This window comes from Alosa pseudoharengus, unplaced genomic scaffold (assembly GCF_046254945.1).
Source record: "Alosa pseudoharengus isolate Yale_2024_CS ecotype anadromous, Long Island Sound unplaced genomic scaffold, YU_APseudo_1.1 YU_APseudo_1.1_scf_5, whole genome shotgun sequence".
Classification (NCBI taxonomy): Eukaryota; Metazoa; Chordata; class Actinopteri; order Clupeiformes; family Clupeidae; genus Alosa; species Alosa pseudoharengus.
Genome location: NW_027468837.1, coordinates 8,201,253 through 8,217,585, shown reverse-complemented (window position 1 = coordinate 8,217,585; position 16,333 = coordinate 8,201,253). Strand labels below are relative to the sequence as shown.

The 16,333-nt window shown below is 43.3% G+C and overlaps 1 protein-coding gene across 2 annotated transcripts in view; it reads left to right on the top strand.

Annotated features, from left to right (window-relative positions):
• The first annotated feature begins 15,290 nt into the window (after positions 1 to 15,290).
• Positions 15,291 to 16,333, top strand: part of col2a1b (collagen, type II, alpha 1b) — a 48,550-nt gene continuing 47,507 nt past the window's right edge. For both annotated transcript variants that reach the window (XM_076267375.1, XM_076267374.1), the window contains exon 1: positions 15,291 to 15,609. In XM_076267375.1, the coding sequence (XP_076123490.1) occupies positions 15,516 to 15,609 (94 nt within the window). In that variant the 5' untranslated portion in view covers positions 15,291 to 15,515. The remainder of the gene's footprint in view (positions 15,610 to 16,333) is intronic.

Here is a 16,333-nt window from a genome sequence, read left to right as displayed (position 1 = left end):
GGAACGAATGCGTCAATCGAGACGCCATCTTGCTGCGGTGGCCCACTCCTCTATAATGCATTAACGTCAATCTGAGCAAAGATCTAGCGAAAATAAAATCACCATAAATCGTCAAAATCTCAAGCAATTATCTAGTTTTTTGGGTTGTTCCAACTGACAGGTATGTATTTATGGTCGAGTCTAGAGAAAACTAAGCTTTTGACGATAATAAAGATACATTTTACCCGTCTAGCCCCATAGACTCCCATTCATTCTGCAATAGCTAGCGGCGGCCCCTAGAGGAACAATGAGTGAACTGCAACCTGGTTCGATACAATGAAAGTAAACAGGCTCTCCGTAGACAGGCTCTGGTTAAGGCCACATACCTCTCGTCTCGTTTACTCGTGTAAGTTGTAATCTTACCAGAAGTTGCTGTAGATCTGTAGAACATTTACTTCCGTGCTTTAACGTGGTCTGCTACTTCATACGCCAGTCGTTACTTTTTTAATCATGGGCCAAAGTTATGGGCAAACGAGATGTAGCTTAATTCACAAATGACAAAGCCATGAGAAAAGTGATTTTCTTACGTTTCAACAACAACGAAACCGAGTTTGCCATCATTGTGAGAAGTTCACAAATTTGTCGCTAATCGCTACAAAAGTTTTCTGTCGCTGGGGATGGCCAAACGTCGCTAAATAGGTAACACTGACAATACGGGAGAACTAGTTTAGAGCTTCAGATCCCCGCTACAAGATGGCGGCGGTGTTGACGCATGCTGAGAAGCCGAAGGCACATCTAGTCAGTATATCTATGGGGCAGGGGTAGAAGGTGGCATGGGGTCAGTACTGTACAGGAGCAAAAACTGAGTTATCTAGTTTAAAGGTGTCATAGCTTAGTCTTGAGTGCAGTTTCAGTTTGATTATTGTTTAGATGACCACATAAGATCATGTATAGCCTACTGTACCACACCATGACATAAGACAATAGTTTGTAGTAGCTGTTAAGCACTAGGCCTACAGTACCCTAGTTCAACTTAAAAAGAGCACTGATCAAATGCTACAGGGGACAAAGGGCGGAGAGAAAAGGCCGTTTTTAATCTCAGAAATAATGACCAATCTGTACATCTGCTTTTTTAAATTGGTATTTCTTGACTCCATGGTATTCTACAACATGGTGTTCAGATACAGCAATCAATGGCTCAAGAGAGGATTATTACGTTTCTTTACTTAACTGACATCATCTCACCTCTGGACAACAGTCTTACTATTGTAGCATAAAATTGTATGTCATGGTATTGGAGGGGGGAGCATTTTAAGTACATTTTTGCATATTATACATGTCCCCCTCAAAGTATATTATGATAAAAGCCTTGGTGTGAAGATATGGGTCTGAAGGCGTGATGAATTTGTTGACTGTCAACTATTCCATTCCAATTTGTAGAGAATACTTCCAGATGGGTGAAGCTGAGTATTGTGCCATCAATGTGCCTAATGTGCCATTATGAGATCAATATCATGTGTCTGGATGTGTGAGTGTATGTCTTTGGGTTTCTGTGAGGCAGCTTGATTTCCGTTCACTGTAGTATTTGTGGCCAGGAGTGTTAACATGTGTGGCCATGGGTGAGTGTGAGCTTATGGGTGTGTGTGTGTGTGTGTGTGTGTGTGTGTGTGTGTTTGTGTGTGTGTGTGTGTGTATGTGTGTGTGTGTGTGTGTGTGTGTGTGTGAACATGTGTGTCTGCACGTGTGTGTGTTTGTTTGTGTGTGTGTGTGTGTACTGTATGTGTGTTTGTCTGTGGTTGAGTCTCCCATCGTGCACACACAGGCCCCCTTGAGCACTTTGTGCAGCACAGTGATGCCTTTCAGTGATACTGTACGCAGGAAGCGGCTTGGCTTGGCGCTCTCTGTTTCTCATTAGGCACAAGGTTCCCTTCTTCTCCCTTCTTCTCTTCTCTCAGCTCTAATAAGTCCAGTCTGTTTTGAAGAGCCTCAAATCAAAATCTCAGAGCCCCTGATCACACACACACGCACACACACATACCCCCATCTCCCCTGTGTGCGTTAATTGTTTTTCCAAAATAGTCTGTTCTTCCCTTTTAGTGTGAATATTTCTTTGTACTCACAACTGCACAGTCAATAAGAGTAAGGTAAGTTATGTCACTCAATAAGAGTAAGGTAAGTTATGTCAGTCATGTCAGTCAATAAGAGTAAGGTAAGTTATGTCAGTCAATAAGAGTAATGTAAGTTGGTAAGTTCAAAGCCAGGAAGCCGTTCCCTGCTTTCTCTACCTATTCCTCTCTTCCACAACACCTTGTGTTCGCGAGGATCAGAGGACGGGTGGATATGTGTGTTACGGTTGTGATTCATGGATCTGGCTGAGAATGGCAGGGAAAGAGAGAGAGAGAGATCTTACAAGTGGAACATTCCACCAAGGAAGCATTTGTAGTGTGCCACTGATTACGCAACAGCATTGTTTTCAGGGACTTGGGACAAAGACGCAGAGGAAACTTGCCGTTTCATGTACATTTGTGGTTAAAATGAAGCAAATAGATTTTTCAGTCTTTTGGCGAGTTGTGGCTGAAATGCATTACAATTAGAGGTGGTATAATAACCATAACTATATCCAATCTATCCATACTTAGGTAGGTTCTAATTTACAATGTGGTAAAAATATAAAGGAAAATGTCTTTCTATTTAAAATGTCCAGTCATTCCTTGATATTTCACATGGAGTCATTAGTCAACCCCTTTCATGAAATAGAATGTCTCCATGCCTTTCTTCCATTGTGTTATTTGGCGTCAAAATGACCTGACTAAAATCCCATCTCTTCAGCTGCCTCGGTTTGTGCAGTGAGGTTTTTAGACCCACATATGACTCCATTTAGTTAGGAAAACTATCATGTGCTGTATTCATTTCTACAGTTGAGTTTGGAGAGTCGAAATAATCAAATATTGCAAATGTATTTTTATTAAGGCCCAAATAAAACTTAATTTCCTGTGTTTACATCTTGGTTCTCTCGGTGGCATTAAAACACCCTTCCTTTTGTTCCAAACATGGCTCTGTGAGTCCTCACCATACTTAAGGGATAATTGGACAGAGAGGTCGAAACCAAAGACCTTCCAGCATCTCATTTTGTTGATTGTCAAATAGCAGCCGCTGTATAAAAAAGGAACGCCCTAAACAGGAAACTTCAAGGAAAGTCAGAGGCCTTTCCAATGCTAATGGCAGGTTTTCGTTCAAACGTCTGTCATCTACGTCGCTTGGCTGCTTCTAGTGTGCCATTTACTCAAAGCCTGGTGTGGGTGCCAAGACTGCATGCCAGTCAGATGTACAGCTGCACTATATACAGTACACATTTTGATACTCTCGGAGTGTTTAAACACTATGTATTGCTAAATGAATGTCTAGTGCTTTTTTTCTGAGAAGCAGAAGGGGTTTTTGCAAGGATATATTTAATCTACTGGTTGTAAACTTGCTGACTCTGAAGTTTTTACTTGTTACTAGTTAAAAGATAGACTTGAGCCTTGTAATTAAAAACAAATGTGAATCTCTGGCATTGTGCCCCCCTTCATGGGAAGAATTATCCTTCATGTATCCTAATGTGTCTAACGTGTCGAAACTACTAAATGTTAATTCAATTGTGTAGACAGTTTGGGTATACAGACACCTATTTTGTATCTTTGCATCATTATATCAGTCATTTCACCAGGGTCACTTTGAGTAAGTAGCTATTCGGACATATTTAATCTCCACGAGTCACAGTTTTATTTTCCATGTCATTTATTTTGTATTTTTTCCCAAGTTTAGTTGGCGTTTGGCTCGGTGGTGCTGCTGCTGAAGGCTCTGCTGGCCTGTTGCTGATCGTCCTCCAGTAGGAAGCCCAGACCTGTCCTCACAGCCCTGCCAAACAGAATACGGCCACATGCATCCAAAATTATATCCAGCCTCATTGGTTTTATTTTTTACCTAGAAAAGTAATTTTGTCTGGCTGAAATCTTATTTGTGTGTATGTGTGTGTGTGTGTGAGAGAGAAAGAGAGAGAGAGAGAGAGAGAGAGAGAGAGAGAGTATGTTTGCCTTTTGGAAGAGCTGTTACTAATAACCTGATGTTACATACTTCATATCATATCATATCATATTCTATCACACCCAGAACATCCCGTGGAGTCAGATGTAGGGAGCACACTCGTATAGACACACTCATATACTGTAGATACTCATATAGACACACACACATACAGTAGACACACTCATATAGACACTCATACAGTAGACACACTCATATACTGTCGATACTCATATAGACACATATACAGTAGACACACTCATATAGACACACACATATACAGTAGACACACTCATATAGACACACACATATACAGTAGACACACTCATATACTGTAGATACTCATATAGACACACACATATACAGTAGACACACTAATATAGACACACACATATACAGTAGACACTCATATAGACACTCATATAGACACACACATATACAGTAGACACACTCATATAGACACACACATATACAGTAGACACACTCATATAGACACTCATATAGACACACACATATACAGTAGACACACTCATATAGACACACACATCCTCACTGGGCGCTCAGTCTGCAGACACAGCTGTTGCTCCTGGGGGTTCCTGGGGACAGGAATGGCAAGGAGAGTGAAGCAGTGTTGTGCTTAGCCCAGGCCCCACACCTGCTGTTACAACCTCAGCTCCAAGACTCATATACTGTATACACACATGTACATGAGAGAGAGAGAGAGAAAGAAACACACACACACACAACAAGGAGAGTGAAGCAGTGCTGTCCTTAGCACAGCCCCCCACACCTGCTGTTACAACCTGAGCTCTAGCACTCATGTGTACACACATGTACATACAGTACACACACACACACACACACACACACAGAGAGAGGAACACACACCTTGAATTTGCACAGTCACTGCAGGTCTGTAATCTCTGCTCCTCAGTTGTGGGATAGCATCACAGTAGTTATATGGAGTACCAGTATGTGAGCTGTTATTATATTCTCAGAGGGCCAATAGATCTTAAGCCTTAATCTTCCATTCTTCATGGAGAGCATATTTCATAAACAATTGCATGACTGGCATACAAGTAACATGTCATGATAATCATAAAATCAGCCATGTACTGTAGATGAATGAGTTTATTATCAGTGGCATAATGGGGGGGGGGGGGGGGTTAGGGGTGGTTATGCTTTTGCTGAAAAGTGAGGAATGCCTGACTGCTGTGAAAATGGAGCTGTCGTGGGGAGAAATGTCACTGATACCTCATCTAATCTCATTCCAGAGGTGCACGGCTCGGAACCCCAAAGAAAGAGAGCCATTCATTGAGCTAGTAGGCCACTGGGCCAGTGTGCTGGTAGAGAAGCTAATTAAGTCCATACCTACTGTGAGAAAGGGGGAGAGAGAGAGAGAGATAGCACTCTAAAAGCAGAAAGAAATGGCTCTTTCTGTGTAGGGTTGCTGTATTGAGAAGTATATAAATTGTGCTCAACTATCGCTGAGAAAGTCAAGTTTTCACCTATAACAGGTACTTCGGCTTCAAAGGAAACAGCTCTCATCATTACCCTGTGTAAAAGTGGCACACTATTTTAATAATAACACACTGTAATAGTCAGAATGCTTATAAATCCACTGAGCTATTCAAAGCTAATCTGAGTAGATTCATTTTCATACTAATGCTAGCTCTATCCAACCACATCTAAGACTCATACACATAAATCATAATTCTTTTTCCCAAAAATGACACTGGAACCATACTATTCCAAGAGTGTCACAGTATATCAAACCAAGCCAATTAGTACCAGCTGAGTGTAACACAACAAAAGTCCAATTGTTTGTTGAACATGTTGTATGCTTGAGTCTGTAACCCCCTCTCCCAATCCTGCTGTTCTTGATTAAAACTTTATTCTGCTGTCAGTGCTATTGTGTGGAAGACTCTGAGAGAGGACCACAGCAGAGGTCAGTGGAGAAGGCTGGTTGCCAGGTTGGAGGCCTGAAAAGAATATGAGGATTCCATGGAGTCAACATCTGTCTCCTTTCACCAGCCATTGGAGCGCTCGGCCCGAGGAGAGGAGCAGTATTCACTTCATGAAGCACTTGAGCGGTTTGATGATGCAGGCGCTCGCTGATTTCCTCGGCCACTGCACTGAGGGCTTTGTGGTGGAAATCTATACAGCTCCCACTGTTTACAGATGTTCTCTATCTATCTCTCTCTCTCTCACTCACTCTGTGTCTCTTGTGTGTGTATGCTCACATATCGCAAATATCGCAATATGCAAAAGCTTCGATTGATCGCGCACAGTTTTGTCACATTTCTGTTTTTTATATCCATTTCATCCTCCTTACCTGTGTCACTTCTGGTTGTTGGGTGTGTCGGTACTGCGTGAGGGGCACAGAGATTCTGATTGGTGAGCTTCACAGTCGACAGGGGGGTGCTGTGCTTATGCACTGGGCATGCTCACCAATCAGGGGTGGCACACATAAAAGAGACATTTGGAATATTGAACTGAATCAATTAATTGACATTCAAAAATCATATCGCAATTGCAATCTCTGTCGGAAAAATCGCAATTAGATATTTTCCCCAATTCTTGCAGCCCTAGCATGTATCATTGAACATATCCACATGGGAGATGGGAGGATGGAAAGATGTGACTGCTGATGTTGGCAGGAAGTGATATTTTCATAGAGAATTGGTTCTCCAGTTTATACAGTACATGTGTTAAATATCTTAACAAATATCAAGTGAAGACCCTGAAATGTGTGATGGCTGAATATTGTGCCATTTGAAATCCTTGGCGAAAAGGATCTGGTGAACAGTGGACTAAAGGGGAGTGGATGACGAATATTTCACTTGTAATTAACAGGACAGAACTTCATTTTACAAAATTCATTTTACGCCAAGGACTTAAAGAGACAGGAGCCAAGATGACGGCTCGGTTTTTCCGTCGAGAACAGAGCTGGTGTGTGTGGATGCAGTCCGCTCTCTTTGCCTCTCTGAGGAGTGCCAGTCCTGCTGAATGATGCTAGTGCAAAGGTTAAAAGGCCGTAGCGAGCAGATGTGGTGTGCAGGTGCTGGAGCAAGATGGCTGCCAGTCGCCTTATGGTTACTTTAAGCCGGGCGCGTTTTTTCTAACCTAGCGGCCCGACACTGCTCATATTCATAGCCTGGAGCTCAGCAGCAGGACTGGCCTTTAAAGAAGCCACTGAAACAGGCGTGTGGGTGATCAATGTACAGCAAGAAGAAAGCTCACTTGCTTGCTGGTGAAAAACCTGGTTCAAGATGGCTGGATGTCAGGGTATTGATGTCCCAAACAGCTACCGGGAAACCAGACATTCATTCCTGTAAAGAGCGCCTGTCTCCAGCCTCCTCAGCAAGGCAGAGTTTCAGAGGAGTCGGGGCTGATGGGCTTAGCAGACACCCACTGAACACACAGCCGAAAAACCTAAAAAAAAACAAAAAAAAACAATAAAGAATGTGATCAGTCTGAGAGAGGAGAGAGGATCAAAATGAGGCTGATTTTTCTTTGTCAGTGCTTCAGCTGTCTCGTTTCATTTTCATGTTATTTTTTTCTGCTTAGCTTCCTTTCTGTGTCTTTGCTGCTTGGACCTGTCTCAGAAATTGTAATAGCTTGCCAAATAATACCGATTATGAAATTGAGTCAGGAAAATTACTATTATGCATCACTGATGATGATGTTCATGCAATGTGTAAACACGCAAATCTGTTTTGTTTTGTCTGGTGACAAAAATATTTACTGTATTCTGACAATATAATTGAATTGTGCTCATGTCAAATGGTCAGTTATTTTGTACTCTATTCTTAGCTTGGGTGAATTTAATCAATTATTTATAATACAGTAGTTTAGGCAACTGGGTTCCTGAATGCCATTTATGCATGGCTTCCAGAATATTTTGATGGACGTCCCGCTTGGGTTTTCTCATAGTATGCTATTTATTTCAACTTTAGCACAGACAACATTTCCATCCACCATCGCTCCCCTAGTCCTCTGTCCTCTTTTCTCTTCCAATCTCTCACTCTTTATCCCTCTCCTTCCTTCCCTCTCTCTCATTTTCTCTCTCTCTCCCTACCACTCTCACAGGCCACACTGATGTGTCTGGAAGAGTAACAATAACATGTGGCTGGACTGTTGAAACCCTAGCCTGCCAGAGATTTTGACTGCTCTGCTAGTCCCCCACCCCCTTCACTCTCAAATATTTCCATGGGCAAAAAAATGCTGCAAGAAAATAGCTCTTTCTCCTTTCACTCTCCCTCTTCTCTTGGTATATTTTCAGGATTGTTGCGTCATGATCATCGTAGCTCACAGATTCTTATTTCAAATCTCACCTATTTTTAATAAGAATGCTGCCAAAACATCCCTGGTTACTCTCTGAGCTCTCACTTTTAGGAAATATGCAAAGTAAAAGGATCAAGTGCAGTTGAAGATGTCTCCGCTTTTAGTCTATTTTGTTTGGGTATGTTTGAGTAGTACTTGATTTTCAAAAGGTAAATTATCCAACTCAGCATGTAGCACTTTCTGAGATTCCCATGCATTGCATGCATAACTCCTTCAAGCCTACTTTTTTAAGGCCTTCCAACAGTTGTGTGTGAACTGTCCGCCATTCAAACAGCCGAGTCTCCCTGAGAGACGTCTATTGACCTGGGCAAATATGATACAATGGTGTTGTTGACTGATGTGCTCACAGCTTGAGAGAGAAAGAAGCACCGAGCTGCTGAGGTTGACAACTGTGTTGATGGATCATGACCCAATGCTTTTATCTGTAAATCTGATTACTACACTGGCAGACATAATAGTGGATGCTTTTGTATGTCAGGTGTATTACCTATACATTACTGCATCAAGTGTACTTATAGATAATTTAACCATTTCAATATTGTAAAGAGGACAAACTACTTTGCACTTGGTTCTCTGACTGATACTTCTAGAACTTGCGTGTCTATTCCTGATCTTTCACTGTTCTCTAAGACTTTGTGTGCTTTTGTCAGACAGAAGTAAATTCCGCTAGTCCGTTTGCAGTCCATAAAGCCCCGTGGATGATTAGAGTAGACGTGTGAATTGTTTATGTGGGTTAATGACTCTGGGTTAATGCCTTTGGGATTGTCCGGCACAGCCCAACTGTCTGCCATGGCCTGGCACACAAGGAGCAGTGAGGGACCAAAGGCATTCTGACCAGAGGACGAGGGACTCAGGGACGATCCCTCAAGCCACAGCATCAGGCCAGCAGCTGATGTCATGCCTGTCCTCATTTCAGTGTCAGTGTCAGATGGCTAAAGTCAAGGGGTCTTAACCCCCCCCCTCCTCTGTCTTTCTTTCTCTCTTTCTCTCTCTCTCCCTCTCACACACTCTCTTTCTCTCTCCCTCTGTCATCATTTGTTCCCTCCCTCCCACCCCTCTCTCCTGTGCATTCCTCACTCCTGTGATCCACCCACCCACCTACTTACCTTCACTTTCCACACACACACACACACACCCCTTCTCTGCCTTTCCCCGTTCCCTACGTCTCTGCACTCACCACAACCTCCTCCTCTATTGTCCTGCACCTCTCCTTCCATTTCTACATTTTCTCCTAGTTCTATTGCTCAATTCTTTTCATTTCTAAATGTTCTATACATCTATGCTGCAGATTTCTATTACTTCTCTCTTAGCCTGCCGTTAGACTTTTTTGTCTCACAAACAGTCACACAAACACACACATCTCATATAGGTCTCACTGCATGCTTTTTCCCACCATTGTGACAGCCCCCCCCCCCCTCACCCTCACCCCACCCCTCTCCTCGCTCCCATACTCTCCCACACTTTTCTTCGAGTCCCTCGGTCTCGTACGTAAACGTTCCCCCCACCCTGTGATTGCCTTTCCAGACAGACGCAAATTTTAACTCTGTGCCCCCACATCTCCTGATCCATAGCTTTTCCACTAAGCTGCGCTTGGAAGGCATTTTGTGCTTTCAGTGTTCCACCTCTACAGAGAGCGTTGTCCTGTCCAATATGGCTCCTTCCTCCAAAAGAATCTCCAATAGTTAGTGGAAAATATCTGTATCGTTCAACAATTTGACATTAAATGTCAATCTTAAATCTAGCCATTCGCACAGTAGCACTGAAGCCAGCCCCTGCATTCAGTAAGACCAACAAAGTTGTCACGAGGTGGCGTGTACTCGCACGGCACTCATTTCTCACTTTCCTAAGAGTCTGTTTGGCTTTGCTTGATGTTCCGTACCAGCAGGGCCTCGGTCACCTTTCACCTGCGGCCCTGCTGGAGAGGGGCGGGGCTGTCTGGTCTGCTCGAGTCGGAGTGCGCTCGGCAAGATCCGGCGAGAGGAAGCTGAGGCCCTCATGTCCTACCGCGCGGCCCGGTCTCACGCGCGGCCCTCGCACAAAGGGAGGACTTGTCCAGCGCTCTGCGGTGGGCCCTGCAGATATTTACACATTATCTCTGCGTTTCATTGATGTGAAAGGGGGGAGCGGGGAGGATGGGAAATATGAACGAACACGCTGGAGTCTCCGCGGGTCTCAGAAGGGTGTCAGTCCCAAGAAAGTGGGCTTCAAAGAGGAGTCTTCAAAGGGATGTGATCCCCGCGCACAGTCAAAAAGTGCATACACAAACATGGACACTGTCTGTCTGTCTGTCTGTCTGTCTGTCCAGCCGACCATCTCCCACTTCCTCTCTCTTCCTCTCTCACTCTCACCTGTTCTCTCTCTTTAACACACGCCAACACAGACACAAATGTGCATACTCACCGGCGCGCGTTGCTTTTTTACGTCTCATCAGAGTTCAGTTAGTTAGTTTTGGGAAAATGTTTGAAATTGGATAGCACAGCAGCCCCAAAGCTAAATGACAAGCCTCTAGATTCAAAGATGTCCAGGACCAGAGTGACTGCAAATTGAAGGTTTGTATTTCTGGACCCTGGGCTAGAGACTTTTTAATAATAAGCCTCAATGTCACAAAAGAAAGACTTGATCCTATGTTGTTGCACTTTGCTAAAGATAGCTGTGCATTTGACTTCTTCAGACACTTAAAAACACGAGCGCAAAAACATTCCAAACTTGTTCAAAGGGCAAGCAGCCTCAATTTACATAGCTTTAGTCTCCATCCATTTCAAAGCACTCTGCTGAATTCCATTCGGACTGTGTATCTCCTGAATCACAGAAGTTTTTAAATTTAGATCGACTCCAATCATTGAATGTAATCAAATGCAAGTTGGGCACACACATGCCTGTACAGAGGAGCCACCAAAGATATGCCTTTACACAGCTAAACAAGAGGCAACAGCTGTTTCTGTTGCCAATAAAGCGTGTATACGTGTGGGGTTAGGTGAAAGGCCGGAGTTCAGAGGTCAAGGGGGTGAGGAGCCTCATGAGGAGAACGCACCGGACGGGAGAACTCCTCTGTGTCTATATTTAGAGAACACTGTGTAAAGTGAGAGAGTCCCCAGATCCGAGTGTGTGTCAGTCTGTACACGGAGGGGCAATTGGGGCCAATGATTTATGCTGGAGGTAGGTGAGGAGGTGGGGGCAGTAGAATAGAGCTGGAGCCGGATCTGACACGCGGGGGGGGGGGGGGGTGGGTTACCACAGTGACCACGGCCCTGCAGAATTAGCCTTGCTCAGTTAACTATGGGCTGTATTTTCTATTTCCAGAGGCCGGCCCGGGTGATTACGCGCAGCGGCGTGCTTGTGCCCAGTTGGGAGAGGGAGAGGTGTGGTCACGGGGGGAGGGAAGGGGGCAATTGTCTGCTGCGTCAGAGACCATTTAGGACGATTCCTCCCCAGAGCCGCGCCAAGGAGCTTTCTCCATCCAAGAGGCCGGTCTGGTCTGTGAAGATATGTTATTATGTGGAGGAGGCCTCGTGTCTAACATGCGCTGGTTGTTGAGTCTTGTACCTACAGCAGAGCAGTAAATTGTTTCTTTCTCTGGTTGGTTATTCCCTTCTCATAAGATGGCCATGTAGGCAAAAGATAAATACTTTTTTGTTCTGTCAACTCAGCCACTATGGGATTGTTTTGTTTTTGTTTGATTGTTTTATTGCTTGTTACCATATGTGTTTTTTTCTCCCTGTAAACTGCTAAATATGTTTCTTTCCTTACACTCCAGAGAGACAACTAAATTACAGAGTGAAATGCATAAACAATTTATAACAATTTCTACGAACAACTTGGAAGACAAGCATTCACAGTTGTTTCACCATCTATGAGATTTAAAACAGAGTGAAGAGAAAGAGAGTACTGTAGTTGGACCTACTGTATAATTTACCATGTTGAACCTTTGGCATAGATTTGACTTTGAGTCCTTTTATGACCTGAAGGACTTCTGTGAAAGACAACTTCTTCTGTGAAATGTTTCTTTTCAATTACCTCTGCTGAGCTAATCACTCAGAGCTCGGGGTGAAGAGGGACTGACCCCACGGCCTCTCACACACAGGGCAGCCCACCAGAGCTCTGGGATAACAGCCACAGGTCAGGCTGTGTGTGTGTGTGTGTCACCCCACCCCACCCCAGGACACTAAAGCACCCAATCGGAAGATATACAATGACACAAAGAACATTACTGTTCACCAGATTAATGACTTGTTCTCTGCTTATTCAGTCATATGTGTTTATGATTAATCAATAATCCATCATTATTGTATGATGGTTTATATGTAGCCAAAATGAAGTGATGGCTAAATATCAGATTTCAGGATATCAGACATCAGAGTATTCTGCTTTCCATAATGCAAATGAGGTATGTTTGTTCATCTCGCCTATTTCATTAATATTAGTGTGTGTTTATCTTTGTACCTCTGTACTTGATTTCTTCTTTGTTATTTCAAAATGAAAAACAATTGTTCACAAAAAAATATTAGTGTGTGTTTGACAGTGACACTGGCATTCATCTCGATGGTGACTTCCCCATTGGGTGCACTGTTGCTTGCGGACTTCCTTGCTGCCTGCACAGGCCTTTCCATAATTCTGACTAAAACAGATGAGTGCGGACTGGGTGGGGCCTAAGCCTAGTCGATCACACCGACAGCCAAAGAAGAGGGAGAGAGGGAGAACCGGGGGTGGGGAATTGCCAGAGGTGTTTTCTTTTTTCTTCATAGGAGAGAAAACTGTTCGTATTAACTTGAGGAATGTCAAGCAGGAATTTTTGACCCATCAAGCAAAACAAGACGAACACACGGTGTGCCCTCGACCAACTTCCGGGTCACTATATCATGTCATGCAAGCCATCTGACCATCCTCCATCCACATATTTTGATGTGTGATGACGACACTGTGGTGCAGCCAAAAAAATAAATCAAATTTGGATGAAGATTTCGCTATCAACTGAAATCCCAGCAGCACACCTCTCGCCCAGCCCCCTTCCAGAGACGCAGCCCGGGCGGCAGAATGTTTGACTGTAGCTGGGACTGCTGCAGGTCCAGCAGATAGAAACCTGATGCTCCTGAGATGAGATGTTGGAAGCACTTGCGCAAAATCCTGAGGTGCATCGGGAAACATATGACATCAGTTCTAGGCTTGCAGCCTCCATCTGGAAAGGAACAGGTTGACTTTTTCCCCAGGACAGGTGTGTGAGAGAGAGCTTTAGAGGAACATTTATCTGAGCTGCACAGCACCGTTGTTTGATACAGAGAATTGTTTGGGGTGGTCCCTAAATTTCATAAGAATTCTTGTTTTGTTTTTTGTGGAAAAGTAAAAAAATGTATAACTTTAATTTAACCTAATGAGCTGGGTGATGATGTTGTACAAGCCAGTCTATTGAGATAAAACTAGGGCTTTAAAACAGGGTTTAAGGGTTGGGGGTTTAAAACAGGACATCCAAGCATCTCTGTCACTGACAGCCATTTCAACTGATCAAAAATCTGATGAGGATGTTTCTTGGCAATGGCATCCCAGTAGTTATCCCATAGTGGAACAGATGAGATATAGCATCCAAATGGTGGCAATGTGTCTTTACTCCATCAAACAGTGATGCCGATTTTCATCAGTGTCTTCATTCACAATAGTCCATTGGTTATGTGAATTTGATTGAGGGCTGCTCAAAACCCTCTATAGATTCTAGAGGTCCCACTTCCAGAACTTCACATTCCCATTCCGACCTAACCCCACCACAATCCAGGTTTTATAGAGGCACTCTTGGTCAGCTTATCTCTTCCAAAAGAATGACAGCCTTACTGGCAAACCAGGTGAGGCTACCTGGCTCCACCCTGTGTGCATGGCCCTCCCATATTTTCCTCATATGATCGGCCAATCAGAAAACTTCAGGAGCCCATCATGTCATGTCAGGAAGGGTTTAGTTGTGGAAGTGGAATTTAAAAACAGAAAATATTCATCTTGAATATTGACAATCCTGAAACTGAAATGATTGATTGAGTAATGGCAAATCAATGTCTACTTGTACACCATTTGTCAAATTAAACTAATTTGATTATGGAAATAATTATATTATTGGATAATAATGTCGGACATGGCCTTAAATTAAAGATAAAATTTATAACACATAGGCCTACATTATGTTAACATACAGGTTTAGCAAATGGTCTTACATGTGATCTGTTATGTATTGTCCACACTAAAGTGAGTAAATACCCAATCACAATGCCTATTTGCTCTCAAACCAACACTTGTAGTTACATAGCAAAAGAGAATAACAGTTCATTTGTTTCTAAAGTTTAAAATTATTCTTATCAACTTTTCTACATGTACCTGCCTTAAAATCTGTCAATCATACCCTATCCAAAACGGATACCATGGGAACCCATTCACACAAAATGACTCTCAAGCATTCTGCATTAACAGGTAGCTTCTAACTGCAGTTATCCAACTCCCAACTTACTGCACATAACCCTGTTTGTCACTGAACTACGTGCAAGGCACCCGTGTAATTTACAATGATACAGTGCGTATCCAAGGTAAAAATGACCGGCATGCCACAATGGCAAATAAAGACATCACAAGCGTCAATCTGGCATGTGTAAGACAGTGACGATAAAAAGTGATTTAATGCGGCAATGTTATGGTCGCAAAAACACCGGTAGGCCTATGCTTAGCGGGCGCACAAGCGGTCGTGAGAGGGGGAGGGTTGAATGCGTTCGTGAAAAGGAAAAAAGTGAAACTTTTTGGATACCCCTTTTCAGTAGCGCGTAGAAGGAGGGGTTTCGGGAGAGTGGGACTTCTAAGACAGAATGGGAGGGAAGCAGGATTCGGATTTCAGCTTGACAGGGGGCAGGGGCCGGACTGATATTTGGGAATATACGAAGTTCCATTGAAAGCAGTGGAGACATAAAACTGCAGTACCTGGCCTGAAGCGGTCGGTACGGAGTTTCTGCAGGGGCCCGGCGTTGGATTCCCCGTCGTTTCTGGAAGGTTGACTGTATGGTTCGCTTCAGTCACTGGGAACACACACACTAAAACAGCGAGCCGCGTCTGTTCCATTCGCCCGTCTTTTTTCTCCCCCAAAAGCCCTGCATGTCTAATATTTAGACATGTTCAGCTTTATGGATTCCAGGACTTTATTGCTACTTGTAGCAACACAAGTCGCGCTATTAGCCGTTGTCAGATGTCAGGAGGAGGATGACCGTAAGTTCCAACCTAACTTTTCTCACAGGTTTCAATTGGGTTAAAAATTTCTCAATGGGGAAAAAGTCAACGCAGAGACAGGTCCTTGTGGAGATTTCTCAAACTCGAAGTGTTCAATTCTTTCTAAGGTGTTTTGACATATGATACATTGAGATGTGAGAGTGTTTTTTTCTATCTCTCAGTTTATTAGGGCCAATTATTTCCTAGTAGTAATTATCTGTGAAGAGCCCTGACTACCTGATTTGACATTTTATTCCTTGTGCTGACATGTAGCTTCATTATTTGAGCTATTCTTTTTCAGTTCAAAATTAATTTCTTTAGGCTATTGCTTTTTGGAACTATTCTGAGACAGCAAGGATCGATCTGATTGGTTTGTTGCTAAGACTCGCGGAGTAGATTTCAGGATTCTGTCTTGATTATTTCGGTATTAAACGGTTTGTGTTAGAGTGAAGTATTTCACATACGTTTTATGTTATGTCCTTTGATAGCTTTTGAATGCCTACCGAAATCACATAGATGGTGATAGTGTTTAGCGATCAGGTAATAACTTTTTTGTGCACAAAAGAGATGCTGTTTTGTTTTCCAAATGCCCACTGAAATGTAGAGGCAAGTGTGAAGTGTGAGCTGAAATAGTTGAGGTCGTGAAAGACCATGCAATCTTGGATTTAACTGTCTCTCCAGCTGCCAATACCAAAGTTGCGCAGGACACCTGCGGGCGCGTCGG